The 11,760-nt window shown below is 43.0% G+C and overlaps 1 protein-coding gene across 1 annotated transcript; it reads left to right on the plus strand.

The window, feature by feature from the left end:
- On the plus strand, window positions 1–11,007 carry PROX2 (prospero homeobox 2). The gene is made up of 4 exons (XM_060262909.1): window positions 1–1,459; window positions 3,780–3,887; window positions 10,411–10,605; window positions 10,764–11,007. The coding sequence occupies exons 1-4, from the start codon at window positions 29–31 to the stop codon at window positions 10,947–10,949; spliced, it is 1,920 nt and encodes a 639-aa protein (XP_060118892.1). The 5' UTR covers window positions 1–28; the 3' UTR covers window positions 10,950–11,007.
- Window positions 11,008–11,760: the final 753 nt, after the last annotated feature.

The following is an 11,760-nucleotide window of genomic DNA, read 5'->3' on the forward strand; positions in this document are numbered from 1 at the left end:
TTCCAGGATTTTCAAAGAAGAGAAAGACATGTATAGGAACAATATACCCGACCCATACAATTACAGCCCTCTTTCAGGACATATGGATGGACAGAAAGGAGTACCTTGTACTGAAAGAGACAGCTTCTTCCCTCCGGCTTCATACTATGCTTCTGTAATATCACATCTGCTTAGTCAGCCAGAAGTTAGCAGTGAACTGGATCCAACTTTTCTTCTCCCTTCCTCACAGAAAAAAGAACTGCTGTTCCAAAGTGGTGGGAACAGTACATTTTCAAAGGAAGCTTCTACCCTTAGGCAATTGCCTCTCTATGGGGTGAGTAACTCTAGTCATTTCTGTAACGAACATTTGCAAGCTAAGAGGGCCAGGGTAGAAAATATTATCCAGGGCATGGCTGTCATGCCAAACTCTATTGTGCCTGGTACCTTTGGGGAATCAGATGAACACCACTCAGAGAAGAAAAAGAACTACAGAGAGAATAAGAGAAAGCAGAAAGTTCCTCATCAGCAAAGTTTACATGAAACTCCTCTGGCAAGACCTGGTAGAAGGAGCATCCAAGCAGATGAATGTCTACAACTCAAAAGACAGCTCCATGTTTTACACCATCAGCTGAAACAACTTGGAAAGAAGTTTCTTCAACCATGTGAACTTAGCGATTCCAGTCAAAGCCAAAGAAGTATGGAGAAAACGATGTACTTGCTGAAGGAGAAGTTAGGACAATGTTTGGATGACAGCACTCAAGCCATTGTAAATGACCATGACCAACACCAAAGTCATTTATGGGGAATCATACCAAAGATGGAAGGCTCCAAACTGTCAGAAAAAGAAACTGAAATTATGGGTTCTAGTATTCCAACTTCAGAAGACAGTACACTTTCAGATATATTAAAACATGAATTAATCCAGGTGGTGACACAGGCTGTGGACTCTGTTCTGAAAAAAGTCTTGCCTAATTCACCAGGCCTTCCCTCCCAGTTGTGCAATGCCCCCCCAGTGACAGCATCATCTACAGGAAGAGAATTTAGTCCTGCTGGAGAAAAGATCTCCAGAAAATGGCTTCCTAAATTCTCTTCTTATAAAGGTGCCACATCACAAACCACAGAAAACCCTCCAGGATTTCGATCTTATCCCATCAGCTCAAAAATTGAGAGAAAATCGCAAGTGAATTGTCCCTTGATCATGACCTCTGAAGCGCAAAGAAATGGTATTCTTAGCCAAATGCTACTATATAGTCAAAATGGTCACTGGGGCAGCCCTCCTCCAAGAATGGGCTCTTCTCCAGAATCCTTAGATGTGCCCTGGCAACCAATCAAATTCAAATCCTCTGTCATGCGACACCAACGATATCCAGGGTCCTTAAAATCTACTGAAATGGGACGTTTGGCTTCTCTTGCAGCTTCAAAAGAGGAACTTTCTGAACTGTGTGCTGCAGTGGATGAGATTGCTTTCCCCTCAGCTCATATATCCTTTATGGGCCTGTCTAGATCATCAGTATCTACAGTTTCTAAAAAACTGACAAGCTTTTAAATGCCATGCAATGAAAAAAATAAGGCAGAATACAAAGAATTGAGTAGACTAGAAAAACCTTGTAGCTTCAGGGCAGAGCTAGACATAACATGGAAACATACCTAAAAGAACCAAAAAGCTGCTTTGGTATGAAAAAGCTCTTCAGGACGATAATATTTGAAGCAGAGAAGTTTGTGTGAGTGTATGGGGGATGGGGGGATGCTTGAATCTATTCTCTACCCTCTGCTTTAGGGTTGTCAGCTGTGGGTTGGGAATTCCTGGAGATTTGGGGGTGAAGCCTGAGAAGAATAGAGTTTGGGGAGGAGAGGGAGTTCAGCAGGGATATGATACCATAGAGTCTGCCCTCCAAGGCAGCCATTTTCTCTAGGGGTATTAGTTCCCTGAAATCCTCCTGCCACTTGAGAAAGTATGTTATGATTGAAATAATCATTAGTTCTAACGGTAAAAATATCTGGCCCCCGCACCAGTCATAAAAGCAGCAAAATCAAATTACAAACAGACAAAACAGGGTTCTGTACAGACTTCCCAGATGTGTAGAAAAATATGATTTTTGTAAATTAACCAGAATGAAGTGAGACTGAATATGCTCTAAGAATGTTTAGAGTCAGTGAAGGAGGTGGACGTGGGGATCAATTTAAGATAGCTCCTGGAATACAAAAAACAGAGATTAGAAGGCAAGGAGGGATTTCCAAATTGTTCTCACCTCCTACAGTTCTCTGCAGACCCTCCCTAGCTTGCTTATTGCTATTCTCAACACAAATAATAAAAAAACAATTATCTGATAACACTAAGCTATTTTCGCTCTCTGGTAATTGTCCAGACTATTTCTGCCAGCCACTGCATTCTATAGGATCTGATCAGGAAATACTGGAAGAGATGAATGCTTCTGCTCTAGCATCTAAAAACGTCAAATACTGCCTCATCAAATAATATAAAAATAGATGTGAAGATTTTCTTCCCACTTGTTGTTACAAGATGACCATTGAATCACATCTTAGGATCATTAATAGAAGGGGGGGCTCTTCAATTTCATACTGTTCCATATTCTTGGTTGGGGTCATTTTGTAGAAAAATAGGTGGTGGAGCTCATTAGCATATGCCCCAACAGCCAAAAGCAACCCAATGCAAGAAAGGAGAGCCCTGGGTGAGCAAGGCCTGCTTGATCCATGAGTGGATCAAAAGGCCAGCAAGCCACCCACTGCCCAAAATCAGATAAGTGGAGAAAGGGTGGTGCGGGCTTCTCCAGGAGTTAATGAGGGCTGTTGGGGGTGTGGCAAAGCCTCTGATAGCTGGCTGGCTGGCTGCCCACTCTCCTAATCCAGGGATTGTTATGCAGCTGCACCTACTATTCAATGGACAAGATAGGTGGGGAGGTTCAGGAGCTGCGCTCCTGTCAGCTCCTGCTGAATCTGAGGCCTGTTCTTGATACTGCATCAAGAATTCAATGGCGCTGAACATTTATTCCTTTGTTTTCTCGGGGAGGGACGGTGGCTCAGTGGTAGAGCATCTGCTTGGGAAGCAGAAGGTCCCAGGTTCAATCCCTGGCACTCCAAAAAAGGGTCCAGGCAAATAGGTGTGAAAAACCTCAGCTTGAGACCCTGGAGAGCCGCTGCCAGTCTGAGAAGACAATACTGACTTGGATGGACCAAAGGTCTGATTCAATATAAGGCAGCTTCATATGTTCAATTATTAAGAATAAATACCACTGCCATGACTTCCCTCTTAAAGTATGTAATGCTGCCAGCCAGGAATTTCATTCCAAACACTTTATTTAATGTTCCCAACTGAATTGTGCCCAAGCTCTAAGGCTTCTTCGTTAGACTATGTGGCCCTGAGGATGAGACTCTTATAATTTAATATAATAGGATTCCAGGTTAATATAAAAATAAAATTGTATTTGAACAATAAGCGTATTGGTTTCAAGACATTTATAGTTTAATTCTTCAGTTAATAATAATTTCTGACTGAAGTCTCAGTCTTTTACTTCACACACTCCTCCCTCTCAAATTCTCCTTTCTCTTCCTAACTCAACTTTCTGACAGTTTCTGTCTCTCACACTCTGACAATATTAGGTTTTGGCTCTTTATCTAGCCCCTAATACGTCCTCTAATTAGATTAATCAGGAGGATCCCCTCAGGGCAAGCCTTCTATTGTGAGATCTCTTTGCACTAGAGCAGGACAATGCAGCACAACCAAAGAAACCCAGTGACCCAGCTGAAGTTGGAACAAACTTTTCCCTTGACTTCCAAGTTACATCCAGGAAGCTTTGACCCCTGGGCATCTGAAAAAGGCTAAGCTGATGTTCTTCTTCACACGCTACCCTACATCTTCTCTGCTGAAAGCCTACTTCCTTGATGTTCAGGTAAAAATAATTCATCATCTTATACACCAAGCTCAGATTAGGGCTGCCAACTCTGGGTCGAAAAGTCCTGGAGATCTGGGGGTGGAGCCTGCCTGAGAAAGACAGGGGTTGGGGAAGGGAGTGGTCTCTGGGGTATAATGCCATAGAGTCCATGCTCCAAAACAGCTAAAAATAGGCAGGGGAACAAATCTTGACAGTCTGGAGATCAGCTGCAATTCTGGGAGATCTCCAGGCCTCATCTGGAGGCTGGCAATCCTAAATGCAAAGGCCTGTGTAAAGTTAGTGTCTCTTATTGCACATGGCACGCTGTAATGATTATCACAATCTGGATTATCCAGACTGGGTGGTGTCCCTTACTCTCTCTCCCCCTCTATCAAAAGCAAGCAGCAGAGAGAGCTGAGTTGCCCCAGGGATGTTTCTGAGGAATGCAAACACACACAGCCCTTGTAGGATTCCCCCTTCTCCTCCCAAAGTTTTTTGGTTAAGGGCCTACAACTATCCAAGGATTTCCCATTTTCCTCAGAACACCTCGGCACATCTAGAAGTAGCCTGCCTAAGCAGCCATTGGCTAGTAGGTAAGTGATTTTTGGTCAGCCTTTGCATTTTATGTATTTTTCACTTTTACTGAAATTGTAACTGCCTTTTGTCATGTGCAATAAATTACTTCCTTTGTTAACCTTGCTTTCTTAGCCCTCCTCCTGCCTTGGGGAAGGATGGGCTCCAGCAGACAGGAGACCAGCTGAAGATGTTCTTCAAGGAGCACCCCATTTGCTCCAGGCACCTTTCCCCAGCAGCCTGTATTAACTTTTCCTCTCCCAGTTGCATGTGTCTCTGTGGCACTAATCTCAGCTCTGGTGCTGGCTGGCTCTCAAAAATCTTGCCAAAGTTCTTTTGTCCAACCCTATAAAATTTCACCCCACTGCTCTTCAGTGCTTGCAGCTGGCAGTATTGAAATGTAGCTCCCTTCCCCCCTTAACAGTGGAGATCAAATGTCCCTAGTTTCCCTGACATTTGTGACAATAAAACTATAGTTTTCCTTCCTGAGCTCAGCAAGAGGGTTTTTATTGCTGTTTTCGCATTATCTCTCTGTGTGGGTTTTTTTGAAGGCTGCTGACTCTCATCCATAATGTTAACCTGGGAAAAAGGGGGAAAGCACCATAAAAACAAAGTACCAATTAGCATATGTCTTTACCTGTGAAGAGTGGTAAAGCAGCAGTACTGCAGTACTGTGGTCTGAACTCTTTGCTCACAACCTGAGTTCGATTCTGGCGGAAGCTGGATTCAGGTAGCCGGCCCAAGGTTGACTCAGCCTTCCATCCTTCCGAGGTTGGTAAAATGTACCCAGCCCGCAGGGGGGAAAGTGTAAGACTGGGGAAGGCGATGGCAAACCACCCCATTAAAAAGTATGCTGTGAAAATGTGAAAGCAACGTCACCCCAGAGTGGGAAATGACTGGTGCTTGCACAGGGGATCTTTCCTTTTTCCTTACCTGTGAAAATATTGCAGTTCTAGCCTTTCTGTCATGATACTGTAGTGAGTCTATGGTTTATTTTTTGGACTTATAAGAATCTTTGGTTTCTTTTGCACTAGCCATTTAGTATGGAATTTGGGATCATTTACTTGCTTGATTTTAATTTAATAATCCAGATAATATCATTGGCAATCCATTGCATTCTAGTGGTTTCTCTGTTGTTCTTTCAGTTTGTTTCTGACCTGATTTGTGGGTTTAAAAAACAAAGTCAGAATGCAGTTCCAGTGCTATACTATCCAGTGTATCAGTCAAAGTGGTACTGAGGCTTCTCAGGTTATGCCCTCCCTCCTTTCCTTCTAAACCTCAGATCATTCACTATAGAACATGAGAGAAGCCATGCTGGATCAGGCCAATGGCCCATCCAGTCCAACACTCCGTGTCACACAGTGGCCAAAAAAGAAAGGAGGTTCATAAGTGGGGCTAGAAGCCCTTTGCCCCCCCCCCCCAAGCACCAAGGATATAGAGCATCACTGGGCAATTCTGCAGGGCCTGTAAGACAGTCCTCTTCCGGTTGGCATACAACTGACAGGCATCTGAATACTTCTAAGAAAGACTATGGGATAGCACATCGATGAATTGTTGTTTAATTTAATTGTGTAAATTATTAATGTATTTTAATTCTTAATTTTGTTAGAATTTTTGTGTTGTGAGCTGCCCTGAGCCCGCTTTGGTGGGGTAGGGCGGGATATAAATTGAATGAAATAAATAAAATAAATCACTGCCCCAGACAGTTCCAATAATATGCTGGGGCTAATAGCCACTGATGGACCTCTGCTCCATATTTTTATTCGAACCCCTTTATAAGCTGGCTATGCTTGTAGCCGCAGCCACCTTTTGTGGCAGTGAATTCCATGTTAATTACCCATTGGGTGAAGAAGTACTTCCTTTTATCCGTTCTAACCCTACTGCTCTGCAATTTCATTGAATGCCCATGAGTTCTTGTATTGTGAGAAAGGGAGAAAAGTACTTCTTTCTCTACTTTCTTTATCCCATGCATAATCTTGTAAACCTCTATCATGTCACCCTGCAGTTGACGTTTCTTCAAGCTAAATAGCCCCAAGCGTTTTAACCTTTCTTCATAGGGAAAGTGTTCCAAACCTTTAATCATTCTAGTTGCCCTTTTCTGGACTTTTTCCAATGCTATAATATCTTTTTTGAGGTGCGGTGACCAGAATTGTACACAGTATTCCAAATGAGACCGCACCATCGATTTATACAGGGGCATTATGATACTGGCTGATTTGTTTTCAATTCCCTTCTTAATAATTCCCAGCATGGCGTTGGCCTTTTTTTATTGCAATCACACACTGCCTTGACATTTTCAGTGAGTTATCTACAATGACCCCAAGATCTCTTTCTTGGTCAGTCTCTGCCAGTTCACACCCCATCAACTTGTATTTGTAGCTATGTCCTGTATGTAGCTATGTATATGTAACTATGTCCTGTTCTCTCAGCTTGCTACGGTATTTCTGAATAAACAGCCTAGTAACACTGGTCTTTATTTTGATTTTTATGACCATTGTTTCATAACTGTGATTTTAAGGTAATAAAAAAATGAAATAAATAAGCAATTTTTTGCTAAAAGAAATGCAGCATTAACAATATGACCCTGAGCAGTCACATCCTTTTAAGGCCTCTGAAGACTGTACTGCAAAGCCCTTTCTCTGCATTATGTCCCATTCCATCTCCCTTAAAACTTCAACTGAGAGGGTACAGTTATAAGGAAGAGAACAATATGGAAAGTTTGGGTATAGGGAGAGAGGTAATCAAGTCCAAAGCCCTTACTTGCAATCATTAAGGCACATAGAGTGCTGCATTTTTTAAATGCCTAGGCCAATGGTGGAGCTCATATTTAATGCTAAGCTGTTATAGGAGAGCTCAGTCAGAAGCACAAGCAGTTCAAGAAATCAGATGGCTGGTGGAGTACTGAATTGGGTTTTGTGTTCCTACTGGTGTGAAATACTCTTGAACCCACGTTTCAGGCTGGATTATTTTTAATGAACGACTTCTTATGAAAATTGGCCCTTAGCCACAGCAGCTTCTAAAAGGCAGGTCACACTCTCTTTTTAAATGGCCTACCAAATTCCAGCAGAGGAACTGAAAGATGTGGCTGTTCTGTGAATCTGCATTTACGGGTGGTTTGTTTGTTTGTTTTGGGGGGGCACAATTCAAGACTTTCTGTTGTCTCAGAACAGACCTTTCTTTCTCTTTCTGCATAACTTATAATGCAGTCCTAGACCTAGCCCTTTTAAATCTACTAAAGTGAATGCGTTTAGTAAAGCATAATTTAGTTTAGGGTTGTCCTGTTGACTAGCCGGAGGAATTTTGTTAACACTGATGTGTCATCCCCCTGCACTGCCCACATAACAGAGTGAAACCACTCAACCACCTGAGAGCCATTGCCAAGCCTCTTTCCTCACACTTGGCAAGATTTCTCAACTGTTGGGTATTTGTGGAGCAGCTATTAGATTACCACATGATCCAAAGCACCAAGTGATTGACTCTCCATGCAGTCTGTCAGAGCAGACTCACGACAAGTTTTCAGGCAGCCGTTCTGTGGTAAAATGTTCATGTGATTCTACTCAGCTCTCAGATGCAAAGCAACCTTTCTGATCATCTTGTACCAACAACTCAAGCAAGAGCTTTGCATGGAGGCAGAAAGACTGGAATGGTGGTCATTGTTCAACAGTTAATTCAGTGCTACCACCAAGGGTATGATATTGTTTGGTCATGCAAAACATTAAGTGTTTAACTTATCAATTACTGAAATTGTTCTCAAGCCTTTGCATTTATTTGTGAGGACACTGGAATAGGCTTAAAATAAACAAATATTTCTTACCAAGAGTTTGTGGAGTCCTGTTAGCCTGGTTTCCTTTAGATATCTGCATGCAGCAGCCAAGTCTGCACAACTTATAACCCACCAAGTCAAACATTAGCTATGGTGCCCATGCCCAGCTAATGAGTCAACGGGCTTCCTGTTTTTGTGGGCTGCTTAGAGAACAGCTCAATTATAGAACAGCTTCCCCCAAAATATTTGCCTTGTGCCCCGACCACTGTCCTTGGGACACCAGGTGAAAACTGTCCTCTGCTGTCACTTTTTTTGGGTTTTCCCAGGGCATTTTTTGTAGCAGGAACTCCTTTGCATATTAGGTGACATACCCCTGATGTAGCCAATCCTCCAAGAGCTTACAGGGCTCTTAGTGTAGCAGCAACCTTAGCTGCTGGTGGTCAGGCAGAAACAAGGCCACAGGCGAAATCAGGAAGAAACAGCCATGTATTTAACGTGTACAAGGACCCCAGACCAGACTCATGTCTAAACGAATCTGGGAGCCCTGATTTCAGGAAGGTCTACAGTTTTATAGTCACAGACAATCATTTCCAGTAAACAATCACCCAATTACAGGAAAGGACCATCCCATATCCCATACATCATTACAAGCGTCATATTACTAAAGGAACAAGGAGGAGACAGGGAGGGTCTTTCCATACATGGCATTGATGTTGCTAACACTCTTGCAGCAATATCCTTCATAAAAAACACATTTGCACCTTTGACCTGCTCCCAAGACATTTTCCAAGCTATATTACTCAATGCTTATTCCAGCTAGGCTTCCCAATCCCCAGGTCCCAGCAGGGGATCCCCCGGTTTTACAGGCTTCCCCCCTCCCCCAGCCAGCTGGCCGGTGGGGGAAGCCCCTCCCCCGCAGCCATTATGCACCTCCATGAACGATTTCTATAGGGAATGATGGGGAATTGATCCGTGTGTATCGGGGCTCGGGGGGGGGGCTGTTTTTTGAGCTAGAGGTGCCAAATTTTCAGTATAGCATCTAGTGCCTCTCCCCAAAATACCTCCTAAGTTTCAAAAGGATTGGACCAGGGGGTCCAATTCTATGAGCCCCAAAAGAAGGTGCCCCATCCTTCATTATTTTCTATGTAAGGAAGACATTTTAAAAGGTGTGCTGTCCCTTTAAATGTGATGGCCAGAACTCCCTCAGAGTTCAATTATGCTTGTCACACCCTTGCTCCTGGATCCACCCCCAAAGTCTCCTGGCTCCACCCCCAAAGTCCCCAGATATTTCTTGAATTGGACTTGGCAACCCTAATTCCAACCAGTTTCTAGTTCCTCTTTTGGGCAGCTGCGGCAAAGCCAGTGGGTGAAGGAGTAACTTCCTCTTTTCTTACTTTCACAATCTAGAAGGATCATTTCACAGAGGCAGCTAGCAAGCACTTTCAAAATCTCTTTGACGTTTTATTTCCTTGCCCTTGTGCCTAATTGATGGCCTTCAATTTACCTTATTTAATATCTTTTTATTTCAGCCCTGCTTCATTAGCAGAAGGCCTACTGTAAACTCCAGGAGGATTGCTACATCAGGGGTGTGTGGCCTAATATGCAAAGGAGTTCCTGCTTCAAAAAAGCCCTGTTTTCCCCCCAGAGACTTCTTATTTTATGTTTCCTCAATTATCCCCCTCCTTTCTGCCTTATCTTCATTGCTGTCTTTATGTGGTATTCTCTCTCATCTGTTTTAGTGTGGTTAGTTTCAGGGCTTTTTTGTAGAAACCCCCCCAGCAGGAACTCATTTGCATGTTAGGCCACACCCCCTGACATCACCATTGTTTCACACAGGGCTATTTTTGTGGGGAAAAGCCCAGCAGGAATGTATTTGCATATTAGGTCATACCCCTTGACACCAAGCCAGCTGGAACTGTGTTCCTGTACATTCCTGCTCAAAAAAAGCCTTGGTTAGTTTTATAATGTATTTTAATGCTTCATTTTTAATTGTTAGCTGCATTGGTGGCTAAGATAGGAAAGATACATATTTTGTAAATAAATAAATCCATAGTCTATTTTAGTCTTTATTATTTTGTGTATTTTGTTTAGGATTTTTACATGTAGGTCATCCTTAAGATCACAGATGGAGAGGGAGGGTAGAGATCTTCCAAACAAAAAGCCAGACAGTCTAGCCCGATTCTATGGTGCTTGTCTTTTCCACAGTTCACCCGCTGTATCACCTCCCAACTCATCAAATGGTTCAGCAATTTCCGTGAGTTTTACTACATCCAGATGGAAAAGTTTGCCAGGCAAGCCCTCTTAGATGGAGTCACAGATCCTGATGACCTTATCATTTCAAGGGACTCTGAGCTCTTCTGCAGTCTCAATACACACTACAACAAAGGAAATGATTTTGAGGTGAGCCTGTACTCCTTAAAAACAAGCGTGGCCAAGACAATATTTTCCCTAACCCAAATATCCAAGGACTCGTAAACTCTTAGGGCCCAATGTCCTCATCCTCCTCTGCTTTCCTTTCTTTAAAAATTAACAGACTAACTTAATTTTTTCCCCTGTAGGTTCCTGATGGTTTCCTGCATGTTGCCAGTCTGACCCTTCAGGAATTCTTTGGTGCAATCAAGGGAGGCAAGGACCTAGACCCTTCCTGGAAGAAACCGATTTACAAAATAATTTCCAAACTAGACAGCAAAATCCCAGATACATTCAAATCCTCTAGCTGCCTCCAGGAGACAATCCAGGGTTAACAAACTATTATCACAGCAATTGACCTGTGACCATGAAATACTACTGTCCTTTGAGGAAGAGAGCCCTGACCATATGCTTTGTTTCCTGACCTCAAAGCAGTGTCAACAATGTCCTGAATTAATCTAGGAGGAAGATCATAGCAGATCAACAGACCTAGTGCTTTACAGAGTTAGGTAACAGGCTTAATTCCAGGGGCAGAACCTCTTGCTTTCTGCTTCCTGTATCACTAAATGGTTGCTCTGCCAGTTGACACGCTCATTTAACATATATTTCCTCCTTGGAATTGCTAGATTTAGCTGTTTTGTGGCTAAACAGCACAGCAAACCAGCAAAACAGAAATACCTAAATAGTCTTTGAAGTCCATGGGTTGGGCCCCAGAAAGTGCTTCTACTGACAGAAGGATTCTCATCTGCGCTGTATGTATAATCTGATCTCATGGAGCTAAGGGACAATTAAATGTTTTTGCTGCAGTGTTTTAATGTCAGGGCCAAGCCACATAATAGTTGTGATACAACTCCTCCAGTGTACGTGGAACAATTTTTGCTTGGGAAAATGGTGCAGCGGGAAACGCTCCTTCCCCTCTTGCACATTTGAGCTGAATTGGGTCCCAGCACTCTTGGGGATGTTACTTCCCAGATGTCACATCTGTTTGCAAAAAGGATAGTAAGGCTGGGGGAATCCCACTGCAACTCATGTTGCAGGTAATGTGTAGTTTGGCCCTCAGTATAATTTCATGTAGTGGCTTTCTTCAAAGCAATCATGCATTTGATTGTTTGTCGCACTGATTTTGCTGGATAGTACCCAGTGTGC

This window comes from Heteronotia binoei, chromosome 21, assembly GCF_032191835.1.
Source record: "Heteronotia binoei isolate CCM8104 ecotype False Entrance Well chromosome 21, APGP_CSIRO_Hbin_v1, whole genome shotgun sequence".
NCBI lineage: Eukaryota > Metazoa > Chordata > Lepidosauria > Squamata > Gekkonidae > Heteronotia > Heteronotia binoei.